At 35.9% G+C, this 15,930-nt stretch overlaps 1 protein-coding gene across 1 annotated transcript in view; it reads right to left on the minus strand.

Annotated features, from left to right (window-relative positions):
• The window catches only part of LOC103656297 (protein WWC3-like), a gene marked incomplete at its 3' end in the record, with an annotated part of 93,189 nt that overhangs the window by 37,276 nt on the left and 39,983 nt on the right, over positions 1-15,930 (minus strand). Inside the window, 3 exon segments of the mRNA XM_040624830.1 lie at positions 5,985-6,215; positions 7,815-7,888; positions 10,495-10,644. Of these exon segments, the coding sequence (XP_040480764.1) occupies positions 5,985-6,215; positions 7,815-7,888; positions 10,495-10,644 (455 nt within the window).

Below are 15,930 nucleotides of genomic sequence, written 5' to 3' on the forward strand. Positions count from 1 at the left end.
TAAAGGCTTTTAGAGAATCCATTTATCCATAATATTTCCATTTACGTGTAATATTTTAAAATTTAGGGGAAACGTTTTTAGTAATCTACTGTTGCTATAAAGTAAAAATAGCTTTTAAAAGCTAATTCTTAAGTTATAGTAAGTTTTTATGTCATACCACAAGAGACACATTATGTTACAAAAATGCACAATTACAATTATCCGGTTCACAATGGTCGGTTAGAAAGATCCTGCATCTAACACCTTTTGTACAAATACCAAATCTAGCTACATATGGAACAATATACTCTAAAAACTAATAAGTAAGCTGTTCACATTGGGCAAACAAAAGGGAAACAACATCAAACTAGGTAGGAGAAGCTGAGGCACAATCTGACTAATAAACGCCTATCTCCCTGTGCACACTGACCCACAACAGAGAAGGAACTCAAATCCCAGAGCTTCTCCTCAAAGAATGAAGGGTTTGCACCTTACATCAGGGACCCAAAATGTAAGATGTATTTGTGAGAAAAAAGGCCCCAAAACATATCTTTGAAAACCAGTGGGGTTTATATCTATGAGTATTGTGGGCACTGAGGAACAGCACTTAAAGAGTTCACACATATACTCACCTTTCTCATGGCTCCACAGAAGCAGCCCTTTGAAAAGTGTCCAGACTCAGTTAATTTTAAAGGGTTGGTGTGAGGGGCAGGGCCTATTTGGTTAGTCTGGAGATAGGAGGCTATGCCCCTCTGCCTTCCCAGTTCCCTGTGTTATCTCTGTCTTCCTGTGTAACTGTGTTTTCTCTGCCTTGCTTAAACTGGGAATGAAAGGGAATGAAAGGACATCTTTTATTTTTCCCTTTTTCTTCTTAAGTTCTTTATAAATTTCTTTTTTCCTTTAATTTTTTTTTCCTCTTCCTTTATTCATTTTCAGTAGTTTCCATCTTTGTGCTTTTTGCTGCCAGGCTACACAGCAGTAACAACTCCCAGAAGGAAGCTTTTACACAAGCCTGGTGACCCAGTTTTTGTGGTTGCTCCCAGGGGACAACTCTTTGTTATCTGGCTCTTGAGGATGAGGAAGTTTTTATGCTGGATCCCACAGGACTGTAACAGAGACAGTTCTTGGCTGACCACCACCGCCACGGCCCTACATACACACCACACAGGTAGCAATCCCATAGGGCAATAACAATCAGAGAGATAGTTCTTGGCTAGAACAACCCACAGGACATTGCACAGCAACCAGACTGAAACACCACCAAGTCCTTCTATGTAAAAAGCTTGTTTGCTTGTCCTGAAACATCGGCTCGAGGGGCGGGCTTCAGGTTTCTAGGGCCCTATACAGTCGCTCTCTTGGAAGAGAGGCCAGAATATGCCAGAAAGGAGCTTGTTTGCGCATCTGGAAACCTGATTTTTATGACTTTCACCCAGGGGACACCTCCAGGTCTCCTGTTCTGGGAAACAGCCTGGCTTATGCTTCTGCTCCTACAGAACTCCATGTATTGCATACTTTAAGATGTGTTATCTGCGCCTGGCTTCCAGTGAGCACAAATCTCAGTAATTTCTGAGATCTGCCTACTTTGAGATTGCTGGCGGGCTTGGCACACTGAACAATTGTGAGTTTATGAAGGGACAAATAGACCATTGGACAATCACGAAGGGCTGACAGACAACCAAGATGTGGGGCATTGCTGAATTCTACTGTTCATGCTACACAGGGCACTCCTTCAAGACCGGGAAGGTTGGCTGCTTCATCTGCATAGACACCATGACAGAAAGTCAAGAAAAATGAAGAAACAGAGGAATATGTTCCAAAGGAAAGAGCGAGATAAAAAACTGTAATGAGACAGAATAAGTAATTTACCTGGTCAAGAGTTCAAAGTGATGGTCATGGAAGTGCTCATTGAACTTGGGGAAAAGAATGGTTGAAAACAGTGAGAACTTTAACAAAGAGATAGAAAGTGTAAGAAAGAGCCAAAGACAAAAAGAATACAATAACTGAACTGAAAAATACACTACAGCAGCTAGGTGAGGTAGAAGAAACCTGGGGAATTCTGTCTCAAGAACTGCAGAGCTCACACAATCAGAGCCGCAAAAAGAAAAGTAAGCATAAAAAAAGGTGAAGATAGTGAGGACTTACGGGACAACATCAAGTGGATTAACATTTGTGTTATAGGGCTCCAAGATGGAGAACAAAGACAGAGGAAGAAAATTTATTTAAAAAAGAATAGATGAAAACTCCCCTAACCTGGGGAAGGAAACAAACCTTGAGATCCAGGAAGCATAGTTCCAAAGAAGATGAACCCAAAGACATCCACACCAAGACAGGTTGTACTTAAAATGTTAAAAGTTAAAGACAAATATTATTAAAAGCAGCAAAAGAAAAACAAACAAAACCACCTTATATACATAGGAACCCTATCTGACTATCAGCAGATTTTTTAGGAGAAACTCTGCAAGCCAGATGGGGGTAACACAACATATTCAAAGTTCTGAAAGGAAAAAACAAAAAAAACTTCTAACTAACCAAGAACACCTACCAGGGCAAGCTATTATTCAGAATTGAAGGAAGGATAAAGAAACTGGCTTTACATGAAATGTTAAAGGGACTTCTTCAAGCTGAAAAGAAAGGGTACTACTCAGCAATAAAAACGTAGCAAAGTATAAATTGCCCAGGTAAAGGCTAAAGGCTCTAAAGGCAGTGGGTTAATCAGTTATAAAGCTAGTATAAAGGTTAAAAGAGAAAAGTAGTAAAAATAACTATACAATATAATTACTGAGAGGGTAGACATGATAAAAGATGAAATATGTGATATAAAAACATAAAATTCAGAGAGAAAATGTGGAGCTTTAAAATATTTTCAATCTCATATTGTTATCTACTTAAAAAAGATTGGTATAAATACAAGTTGTTATATGTAAACTTTATGGTAACCGCAATGTAAATACCTAGAATAGGTACATAAAAGATAATAAATGTAACAATACCAATAACGGCTTTTGCAACAACATGCATGGACTTTGAGGGCACCAGGCTAAGTGAAATAAGTCAGAGAAAGACAAAGACGGTATTATGTTACACATAGAATGTAAAAAGAAGCAAGCAAACAAACAAAAAGACCAAATTCACAGACACAAAAAAGCAGATTGGTGTGGTTCACAGTTAGATGGGCAAAATGGATGAAAGGGGTAAAAAGATACAAAGCTACAGTTATAAATGAATAAGTCGTGGTTATGTAATATACAGCACTGCATATTTGAAACTTGCTAACAGAGTACACCTTAAAAGTTCTCATCAGAAGAAAAAATGCTTTTATAACAAGTAACATGTTGACTGGACTTGTTGCTGGTGATCATTTTACAATATATACAAATACGGAATCATATGTTGTACACCTGAAACTAACATAATGTCATATGTCAATATACCTTAACTAAAAAATTTATAAAAATTTTCGAGAAGCATGTTACCATTGAGAGTTTACAGTAATGTCTATCACTCTGTACTTTATTACTATTCCATTGACCTTAATCCCATTTTACAGATAAGGAAACCGATACTCAAAACAGTAAAACTAACTTGCTATGCACGTTAAATCAATCTGGTCAAGTCTGCCTGAACTCAAAGTCATGCATATTACCAGTCACTACATTACCTCCTCTGGTAAAATTCTGTTGGGCTTCCTTTAATAATGACATTTTCCAGACTTTATGCTGTAGTTAAGTTCTTACCTAAGGCTTTTCCAGAAAAGTATCCTCAAAAATTCTCTCTTTAAAGTACAGTGAAGGGGGGAGAGAAAGTCCAAACTATTCCTCTCACTGGACTTCTGAACTAATTTTTTTAAAAGATTTGATTTTATTTATTTATTTATTTATTTATTTATTTATTTATTTATTTCAGGGGGAAGAGTCTGTGGAAGAACAGAGGGAGAGGGAAGATCAGACTCCCTGCTAACTGTGGAGCCCATGTAGGGCTTGATCCCAGGACCCTGAGATCATGACCTGGGTCCAACCCAAGGGTTGGACACTTAACCAATTGAGCTACCTAGGCGCCCCTGAAGATTGAAACAACTCTCTATACTACACTTTTACAACCAGTGGGACAGTATTAATTCATAAAAATACAGCCATACAGTAAACATCAACCAGCATCAAAATGTTTTTTTATAGGGAATTTACTTAAACTCAATGTAACTGCTTTTTTTCTAGACACTTTTGTATATATACCTATCCAACCTTTTCTATTGTCTGAAGTTGCAAGTTAACAGATTATAAATTCAGTTCTAATTGAAGGGGCAGTATTGTTGATTGCAGGGTAGGATTTTCAATCCCTATTATGGAATTCATCAATTTACTCCATTTCTCTCCATTTACATACACACATACATGTTTATATATGTGTATACATATACATATACGTATACATTCACATTTGTATGTGCAGCACAATTTTAAATTGTTTTTAATTGTGTTTAGATTTTCAGACTATTTCACTATTAGTGGAAAAAATTTAGAAGACTTTACCTATTGTATATATATGTTACACTTATCACTCTATTGAGCAGGTCCATTTCAGAAAGAGAGAGACATCTAAATGTATGCTAGTTAATCTAAAAATTGTACAGGCTAAAATGTAAATTCATTACAAAATATAGGTGGGAAGTATCACATAAAGTCAGTCCAAGAATTGAAAGAGATAAAAACTGTCTGAAATGTAAGCCATTTACATTTTACTAGTACATACACAGACTATAATTTCTAGTCCACTGTTCTATTAAAAATTGAAATCTTAAATATTTGCCGCACTTCTTCACACATTTTTTTTCAGTAGAAAGAGAAAGACATATGATGTACAGGCAGAAAAGTGGCCAGCCAGGTCTGAACCATAGAAATAGATGACTCATGTCCTATTTCAAAGGGACAGCACTTCAAAAAATACTGAGAACCACTGGTAAGAAACGGAGTATTTTAAAAGGTAGCAGATTAAGAACACAAAGTCTAATATACCGTTTTTATTTACCTTAAATAGTATAATTCAAAAAAATGTCTTTAAATTGTGGCTGAAAGCAAAAAGTATTTCAATGTTTAAGAAATTTCTTTTTGATAGCTCTGGGTATTTTTTATCAGCCTTTTTATAATAGTTAGCTTTAGGGTATATTTTGTAGGATAAACTCTCACAATACAGCCCTGGAGTTCTCTCTCGAATATTAGCATTTCACATAAATGCCTGCAACAACCTAACATGAGTGTCGTACAAAAAAAAAAAAGTATGCCATTCAGTCTTAACAGAACAGATACTGAAAGACCACCTAGGGTATGAGTTCTCCACCTGGTGCACATTCTCTAGAATGCTTGTGGAGTGTCATCAGCCAGTAGCAGACTGCAGGACAAGGATCTATATGCCTAACTCCAACTTTGCACTTGACAATGAGGGCACTGAAGTGGAGATATGCAATGACTGAGGCTAGTCACGCAACTGGCACATCTCAGCCCTCTTAAGATGTCTACCTTGGTCACTTTCTTCTGGCTACCCTGCAGGTCTCTCTAATAGCCCTCAGCCTATCCCCAGGGAATACCTCCTACCTTAGGGCCCCATACTTCTTTTCTTCAAGCAGGCATCAAATGAATGGAGGTGCACAGAGAAACAGGCCTGCCTCCATCAGGCCAAGAACATCACAGCTGCAGCAGCCCCCTATACTAGGAAGGAATAGGGATTCCTATCTTCCCTCAATCCATCCCCTCCTGCTTCTGAACACAAAGTAGGAACCTCAGAAGCCCTGGGCAGAGCTACACCTCCCACAGAAGGAAAGGCACATGTTCCCTTCACATTCTGCCTTCTTTCTATGTGGCAAGGAAACATTCCAGGCAACAGATACCCTGAATAAAAATAAGACCCAGGACCAATCTGAAATCTTGTGCAAATTCTCCCAGTTAGCTTTCCCAGTTGGTTCTTCCCCCGAAGCTGAGTCCTGTTTGCTCCTGAAACCTCACAAGCTGGCCCACCTTTCCGTGGTGCCCTGCACCGACGTGGCCTGGGCTCGCTGGATCTCCTCCTCCAGGCGCCTCCTCTCCTCCTCCAGCCGGGCCACGTCTTCCACCGGCCTCCTCTGCTGAATGATGAGCTGCAGCTCTTGAAGCAGGGCTTCCTTCTCCTTGATGATCTGGTCGGCCTCGGCCAGGCCTGGCCACGACTCGTTCTCAAGCTGGGCTAGCTGCTGCTGGATTGTCGAGACTCTGCAAGACATAGAAATAAAAACCACAAACTTAAAAAAAATTATCTTCAGAATACTGAGCAAAAATCCTCAGTTAAGTATTAGGAAACTGAATTCAATATAGTACATAAAGAACTGCACAACAATAACCGAGTTTACCCCAGGTATGCAAGGCAGGTTTAGTATTAGAAAATCAATTAATGGAATCCACATATGACCAGACTGAAAATAAATATCATGTTATTATATCCATAGATACAGAAAAGCATCTGACAAAATTCAATACTCATTTAATAGTCATAAAAACTGTCATTAAACTAGGAATAGAGGGAAACTTCCTCTATTTGATAAAGAACATATACAAAAATGTAGAAAATAGCTCTACCCTACAACCCAGCATTTGCACTACTAGGTATTTACCCCAAAGACACAAATGTAGTGATCTGAATGGACACATGCACCCCAATGTTCATAGCAGCAATGTCCACATTAGCCAAATTATGGAAAGAGCCCAGATGTTCATTGACAGATGAATGGATAAAGAAGATGTGGTCTATACACACACGCACACACACACAATGCAATATTGCCATCAGAAAGGATGAAATCTTACCATTTGCAATAACGTGAATGGAGGTAGAGGGTATTATGATAACTGAAAGAAGGCAGTCAGAGAAAGACAAATATACAATCTCACTCATATGTGCAATTTAAGAAACAAAACTAAGGATCATAGGGGAAGAGAGGAAAAAATAAAAGAAGATAAAACCAGACAGGGAGACAAACCATGTAAGAGACTTAATCACAGCAAACAAGCTGAGTGTTGCTGGAGAAGAGGGTGGTGAGGGGTAACTGGGTGAGAGGCACATGATGGAATGAGAAGTGGGTGTGATATGAGACTGATGAATCACAGACCTCTACCTCAGAAACCAGTAATACAGTATATGTTAAATAATTGAATTTAAATGTTATAAAACAGAACAATAAATACAGTTAAAAATAATGAATTTTTAAAAATGTAAAATAGGTAAATTCTCTAAATGAGGACTAGGAAAGCGAAAGTAGTTTGACAATGTAAGAATAAAGAGTCCTAAGCAAATTTCTCCTTATCCCTGTGGCTGGTTCAGAACTCCCTCTTTCCATCCCTACCTTCTCCCTTTCCTCCAAGAATCTCTCCTGAAGGATTGTTCAGTCCCTCAGACCAATTTAAATTAAACCATTTTGCTTTTACATATGTGGCTCAATAGTTTAATGGAAAAAGCCACACAAATATTTTTGTTTAGAAGACATTTTAAATACTAGGTCAGAAGGGATAGCAGGAGATCTTGTTTCTTTTTGTTAGAAAGAATTAAATGTCACAAGCAAAGGTGAAAAGTCTGTATTCTTATTGAATGAAATCTTTACAATTGTTACCAATATTTTGAATTTCACATTTTAAATGCATTTCATATTTTGTCATATGTATGAAGTAGCTAAACACAAATGGCAATCCATTATTTTATATTATATCATACACTTCATTCTGATAAAACTTTAGGTAAACTATACCAAACTATTTTCAATTTCTCTCCATTGGAAAAAGTAAGTAAGCAGAAGGCAAAACGTTTAAAGTAATTCTTACCTCTTTCTGGCTTCCTCATATTGCCAACTAAGTCTGATTTGGTCTACAACATTTGTTTTGTCATCACTGCCAAACTTTCAGGAATAGAAGGAAGAATGAAAATGGAGATTAAAAAAAAAAGTTTTTCAAAATAATAAATTCAGTTAAATTTTTAGCAACAATTAAAAATATTCTTTTTATTTCTCTTTCAGTGTCGATTTTTGAAAGTTACAGAAGAAAAAGCACTAAATTATATCTGTTACAACCTCTGAGCTGAGGGGTTTGGAATAGGAGCTTTGTTTTACCTCAACAGTTGGATTTTTCCCCCAGTGGAAATATATTAATCTATTTCGGTATTCCGTAAAATAACAATTGAGTTTGAAGAGAAAGGAAATAATTTACTAAAAGTTGATACAAACATGAATAGAATCCTATTTTTTGGAACCTTCTTACACAGTTGGCGGGAATACAAGTTGGTACAGCCACTTTGGAAAACAGTGTGGAGGTTCCTCAAAAAGTTAAAAATTGAGCTACCCTATGATCCAGCCATTGCACTACTGGGTATTTATTCCAAAGATACAGACGTAGTGATGAGAAGGACCATATGCTCCCCAATATTCATAGTAGCACTGTCCACAATAGCTAAATTGTGGAAGGAGCTGAGATGCCCTTCAACAGACGAATGGATAAAGAAGATGTGGTCCAAATATATAATGGAATATTACTCAGCCGTCAAGAAATTACCCAACATTTGCAGCAACATGGATGAGACTGGAGGAGATTATGCTAAGTGAAATACGTCAAGCAGAGAAAGACAATTATCATATGGTTTCTCTCATTTGTGGAACATAAGAAATAGCAGGGAGATCAGTAGAAAAAAGGGATAAAGAAAGTGGGGGGTCAACAGGAGGGGGAATGAACCATGACAGACTATGGACTCTGGGAAACACTCTGAGGACTTCAGAGGGGAAGGGGGATGGGGGATTGGGCTAGCCCAGTGACGGGTATTAAGTAGGGCACGTATTGCGTGGTGCACTGGGTGTTATACAAAAACAATGAATCATGGAACACTACATCAAAAACTAAGGATGTATTGGATGGTGACTAACATAACATAATAATAGTAAAAAAGAAAATAACTTTTAAGAAAGAAATTTAAAAAAAGATAATTTACTTCTGCAGTTATTACAACTGCATAACAAGCTTCACCCCACATATTTTTAGGACATTATATTTGAATCGTTACAGTGGTTTTGATGTTACCCACTTCTCCCCAAACTAGTTAGGAATATCTACATTCTAGTTCTAATCTTGTGACAAGAACCAATTATTTATTAAGAGAATTCAATCAGTCTTACTTCAAAAACTTTTGAAAAAATGCTGGACATACTTCTGAGTTACAGATTCTTCTCTATAGGCTACAAAGAATGACCATTTTCTTTATGTTTTTAAATTTTTATTTCTCTTTTTGTAAGAAAGAGAGAGTGAAGAAGGGTAGAGGGAAAGAAAAAAATCTTAACCAGTCTCCACAGCCAGCAAGGATGCCATCATGGAGCCCAACACAGGGCTCAATCTCATGACCCCATGATCGTGAACTGAGCCAAAACCAAGAGTTGGATGCTTAACTGACTGAGCCACCCAGGGGCCCTGATAATGATCATCTTCTTTAAATGTATGACTACATACGGTTGAAAACAAAAAGTGTATGTTTAAGAACAATATTGAGAAAAATGAAATTAGGTTGTTCCACCAAACGTAAGACATAGTCATTATTTACCATATTACATTTCCTAAAGAGCTAATATTTGGTAAAATTTCAAAATATTAGGTAATTATTTAAAACCCTAACTCTTCTTTCAATATTTTATCAAGATATTTTTTTTAATTTACTGATACCTCATGTTTATTTAATAACCCCTACAAAGAAGGGGAGGAAGGCAGTGCCACTGGCTTTCCATTTGGCAATAAATAGCAAATTTCATTTGGTGATACTACAGAAGTAATATTTTTAAATATAATCCTGTTTTAAATGGTGATGATGAATTGTTGGTTAACTCAAGGGTTCACAAATTATGAAAAGGGATTTTGGCAATTTTTCCAACTCTGGAACAAAATTAATTTTAATTCAGGTCTATATCCTGACATTCTTTTAGAATTATAATAAATGCTATGAAAGTACAAACTAGAGTGTCACAGCTATCACTGTTCTAAGTCAATGATCAATCAATCATGGCCAAGTTGCAAAATGGAATCTGCCACCTATTTTTAAAGTTTTATAGGAAAATAGACACAAATGTTTATATAGTATATATATCCACTTTTAGACTTGAACAGTTGACAGAAACTGCATCTGTACAAAGCCTAAAATATTTATATCTGGTCCTTACAGAAAAAGCTTGCCAATCTGTCCATTGAAAAGTCATGTCCATTGAAAAGACACTTAAACTCAACTCTGAAAAGGATTCTGCCATTTTTTTAAAAATCCAGATCGCAAGGATAAAGATGGTTAGCAATTCAATTGCATCCATATCACTGAACTTTCACAAGTGGCTATCAGATACAATACTTTGTTTTTGAACTTAAGTGCATAAGAAACAAAATATTTCTAAAATGAAAAATGAAACAAAATTACTTATGGCAAACACAAAATAAGCCCTTTTCTCTCTCAGCACACTCATTTCTTGTCCCTTACCAAGCATACCTGTCCAATGATGTCAGTCTGAGATCCAGCATCACAAAACTTTTGAGGCAAACAAGATTCTAAAAGTGGGCCAGCATTGTGAGGAAAATCTTGTAGAGGGTCAGTAATAAAGCAGTAATTCTTGAAACCATCGGTAAGCTTAGCCAGGCTCTGTAATATAGTGAAACAAACTATTTGAATAGATGTGCAATATTTCTCTTCAGCAGTCATTTCACTTCTGTTCTAGGTTTCCAACTTTATTGCTGGAGAGGTGACCCCCCACATTCCCCATTCTCATTAGATTTAAAAATAAGAAACGTTTTCCACTATCTCACCTTTAATAAAAAATTCCTAGTAATTTATTTAGTGATTGAATAAAGGTGGTAAATTGTGAGTAAAATGACAAGTAATTGTGGTAGCATTTTTACCAGTTTTTAAAACCTTTATGTTTCTTAGGGAAAACGGTGAATGACAATAGGAAAAAACTGCTAACACTAACATCCTCCCTGGAGATCTTCATAGAGAAACTAAAAAGAACTTGAAAACAACACAAGATTATGCTTATGTACTTTTATTTATTTTTTATTTTTTTTTATTTTTTAAAGATTTTATTTATTTATTCGACAGGATAGAGACAGCCAGCGAGAGAGGGAACACAAGCAGGGGGAGTGGGAGAGGAAGAAGCAGGCTCATAGCAGAGGAGCCTGATGTGGGGCTCGATCCCATAACGCCGGGATCACGCCCTGAGCCGAAGGCAGATGCTTAACCGCTGTGCCACCCAGGCGCCCCTGCTTATATACTTTTAAAAATTGAGTACAAATTCATATCATACATATGTAACAGTTTTAAACTGAGCCATTCTGTGGGTTCGTACAATAGCTATATTGTACTACTTCTAGCCAGTTGTAAAACATTTTCATCATCCCAAAATAAAATTCATAACTCTGAGTAGACCGTCTCATTCACCAATCCCCATCTTTAAACAACAACCAGTCCCAGTTTTTGTCTGTTGATTAATTATTATGAATATTTCAGATAAATTTTTGTCTGTTGATTAATTATTATGAATATTTCAGATAAATGTAGACACAAATTCAAACAACTTGCATCTGGCTCCTTTCAATTAGCATAATGTTTTTGAGGCATGTACACAGTAGCATGTAACAACACTTTGTTCCTTTTTATGAATGACTAATATTCCATTGTATGCATAAACCACATTTTATTTACACATTCATCATTTGGTGTACTCAAACTGTGTCTTTCACTATTGCAAATAAACCTACATGAGTATTCATCCATAAATATTTCTTTCAATACTTGTTTTCAATTCAGGGAAAATACTTAACCAGTAAAATTGCTACATCATACAGAAAAACTATGCTTAATTTTTTGAAACACTGTCAAACTGTTTTCCAGAATGGCTGTACCATTTTACATTCAACAACAATGTAAAAGATTTCTACATTCTTTATATATTTCACAGGATATTTTCTATTTTTTAAAGATTTTATTTGTTTGTTTGTTTATTTTAGAGAGCAAGCAAGCACAAGCAGGGGAGTGGCAAAGGAGAAGCAGACACCCTGCTGAGCTGGCTCAACTTTATTTTTTATGTGTGGAAATCCAGTTTTCCCAACATCATTTGTTGAACACGCTGTCTTTATATATAAAGTCTCACATAGTTAATTGATTTACAGTAAGAGAGCCAAGACCAGAGAGAAGGAGAGCCAAGACCAAGGAGAAAAGACAGCCTGTTCCACAAATGAAGTTGGGAAAACTGGATATCCACGCATAAAAAATAAAGTTGAGCTTATACCACTAGCACACAGTTTGGTAATAGTAGCTTTGTAGTAAGCTTTGATATCAGGAAGTGTTAAGTTCTTCCATCTTTTTCTTTTTCAAAATGTTTTTGTTATTTTACAGTCCTTTGAAACTCCACATGAATTTAAAGACGGTTTTTTTTATTTCTGGAGGTTTGATAAAGACTGCATTGAATCTACACATCCTATGACTAATATAGTCCTCTTAATAGTACCTCTTCAAATTCATAAACACGGGATAACCTTAATTATTAATGTGTTTTATTTTTCTCAACAATGTATTGTAGTTTTCATTTTTACCTCCAGAGTTAAACTTATTTGTAAATATCTTAAACTCTGACGCTATCATATGGAACTTTTTTCTCAATTTTATTTGCATACTTTTCATTCTTAGTATGTAATATTCTGTTACTCTTTTTATCATTTATCATAGTTCCTTTTTATCATTTCTATATGTCTGTCCACATTTTCATTTTGTTCATATATAGTTTTGTAGATTTGCTTTAGTTTTTCTTCAAATTTTTCCTTAGACTTTTTTTTATTATGTTCAGGTTAACCAACATATAGTACATCATTAGTTTTTGACGTAATGCTCAATAATTCATTAGTTGCATATAACACCCAGTGCTCATCACCACACGTACCCTCCTTAATACCCATCACCTGGCGTTTCTATTTTTATTTTATTTTTTTTAATGATTTTTTTTATTATATTATTTTAGTCACCATACAGTAATCCTAGGTTTCCGATGTAAGGCTCGATGATTCATTAGTTGCGTATAACACCCAGTGCACCATGCAATACGTGCTCTCCTTACTACCCATCACCGGTCTATCCCAATCCCCAACCCCCCTCCCCTCTGAGACCCTCAGATTGTTTCTCAGAGTCCATAGTCTCTCATGTTTCATTCCCCCTTCTGATTACCCCCCCTTTCTTTATCCCTTTCTTCCCCTACTGATCTAACCATGCATTCTTGAACAATAAGATTAGTTATGTCTATATTTTGTCTAGTAGATACATCTGTTATAACTGTTTATTTTTAGATTCATCCACATTGCTATGTATGCTGTATTCATATATCATTCATCACTGTATAACATTCAATCATTTGTCCATTTCTACTACTTTTGAGCTGTTTCCACTTTTTTACTAGTTCAAAAATTATGTTCACTCTTGTACATAGATTCTGCTATGCATGTGCACAGGTTTCTGTAGGATATATTGCTAAAAATGAAATTGCGGGGCTAAAGAATATCTTGAATTTTATTGAATCACGTGATAATGCCCAACTTCTTAAAGAAATATTTATCCATTTTGTCCCGTCAGCATTGCATAAGAGTTCTTATTGCTCTTTATCCTTGACAGTACTTGATATGGTCATACTTAATACTGCCAATGAGGTAAATGTATAGTTAATGTCAATTGTGGTTTAAATTTGCATTTCTCTGGTAACTACTGAGAGTAAGAGTGAGCAACTTTTCACAACTTTAGTGTCCACTTGGATTTCATCACTGTAAAGTGCTTGAACGCTGAGGAGTTATGTAGCAGATACTGTCCGCTAAGTTCCTAAGGAAGGAACTGAAAGAAAGTTTCATATCAGGCTGCTGCTAAGGAAGGGAGAGAGAACTCTAAATGAATTATTCAAAAGAGGTAGGAAACTGCTATAGAGGAAAGTGGTTATGAGCCCATTGTTTGTGGTCAGGGTTCAAAAACACGTACTACCACTTACCGCATTGAGCCAATTTGCTTCAATAGTGAAATGGAGTTAATATCAACCACACAGTAACGTTGTTATTTAAGATTAAGTGGGATAGTATTAAGAAAGCCCTTAGCGAAGTGAGTAGTAATACTAGTTAAGTTATTATTATTATTCAAAAAAGCATATGACTGGGATTCCTGATAGTACTCGCAGAAATACAATGCAGGGCTTTTAGTTCTCATGCTAGCTCTCTCTTTTTTTTAATAAGGTGAAAAAAAAAACCCAAAACAAAACCAACTGTTCAGGAATTCTTTCTCTGTTACCACCTGGTTATTGGTGCTTAGGAAAATAACATTTCGAATTTAATTACTATGCTCTGGCAATATACCAGAAGCCAATCTCTCTCCTTTTTTTAAATGTGATTTCCTCTCCCACTGTTACATGGTGAAAAATTAATGAAAATTGTACAAAATTTTCAAAAGTGCTGAGGTGTCTAAGGCAGATTGTGAAGGCCCCTTCCTTCTATCTGAAAATCTCACTTCCAGAGAGAAACACTGTAAAGTTTTTGTTTGTTTTCTCTTTGTTTTTTCTACCATTAGCCGGATTCTTCCTATTACAGGGAAGATAAAAAGATGGAAGAAATCTGTCACAGATGAAGAAAGTGCACGTTGAGGGCTTCTAATGCACAAATGGCCAGAACTATCAGAGCCGAAAATAAAATGTCTCATTTTGCAAAATCGACAAAATTTTAAGTGCTGGGTGCCATGCTAGATACTAGAAAAGATGTGTTAGAAGATTTACAGTGAGTAGAGAAAAACGTTCAAATCAAATTGTGGAAGAAATAATGCAAGGTTGAATATTCTATTTTTGTAATATAGATGTTTTCTATAAATTGACCCATTGTTTTGTTTATTAGTAAATTACAACACTGTGGAAATATTCACCGGATCAAATTAAACAATTTTCCCTCTAAACAGACTTACATTTCGTGAATCAACAGCTGCATACATGATATCCATCCATCCCTTAAATGTGGCCTGTAAAAAAGTCATACCAGGTAATTTTTTCTCCCATAAATTATAATTTTAGAAAAGAAATTAAGTATCAGATTGACCAATTCAATCATTCAAAAACAGGTATATAAAAGGTTGGGGTTAGTATGTAAAATCTGGGAAAAGTTTTGTAATAGATGCATGGAAAATACTTCAACTTTACATTCTTCTGTAAATCTATAGTTAAACAGGATAGATTTTAACAATATGCTATCATAAAAGTAATTATCAACAATCTTTGACTCTGATATACCTATAAGAACGTAACATGAAATTTGATAAAATAACATCAGACAAGTTGAAAAGTATGCTGCATTGTTTGATCTTAATGTTTTCCATTCTTATTCTTTTCTAAATGGTATTATCACCAATCACTAATCATGATGATTTGTTCTTGAAAAATCTCGATATTGTTGATTATACTATTTTGTTGTAGTTTATAGGTTTCCAGGAAGGCCTCCATCTCTTCCAGATTGCTTAGTTTATTGGCATAAAGCTGTTGATAAAAGTTTCTAATAATCCTTCCAATTTCATTGGTGTTGGTCGTGACCTCTCCTTTTTCATTCATAATTTTAATAATTTGGGTCCTTTTCTATTCTTTGGATAAGTCTTGCCAGTGGTCTGTCAATTTTATTGATTTTCTCAAGGAACCAGCTTTTAGTCCTGTTGATCTGCTCTACTGTAGTTCTGGTTTCTAATTCACTGATTTCTGCTCTAATCTTAGTCAACTGCTTCCTGTGCGTGGATTAGGCCTGTCTCTCTCTTGCTGTTCCAGCTTCTTGAGGTGAGAATATAAAAACTGTATTTTAGATTTTTCTATTCTTTTGAGCGAGGCTTGGATGGCTATGTATTTCCCCCTTAGGACTGCCTTTGCAGTATCCCATA

This window comes from Ursus maritimus, unplaced genomic scaffold (genome assembly GCF_017311325.1).
Source record: "Ursus maritimus isolate PB19 unplaced genomic scaffold, ASM1731132v1 scaffold_72, whole genome shotgun sequence".
NCBI lineage: Eukaryota > Metazoa > Chordata > Mammalia > Carnivora > Ursidae > Ursus > Ursus maritimus.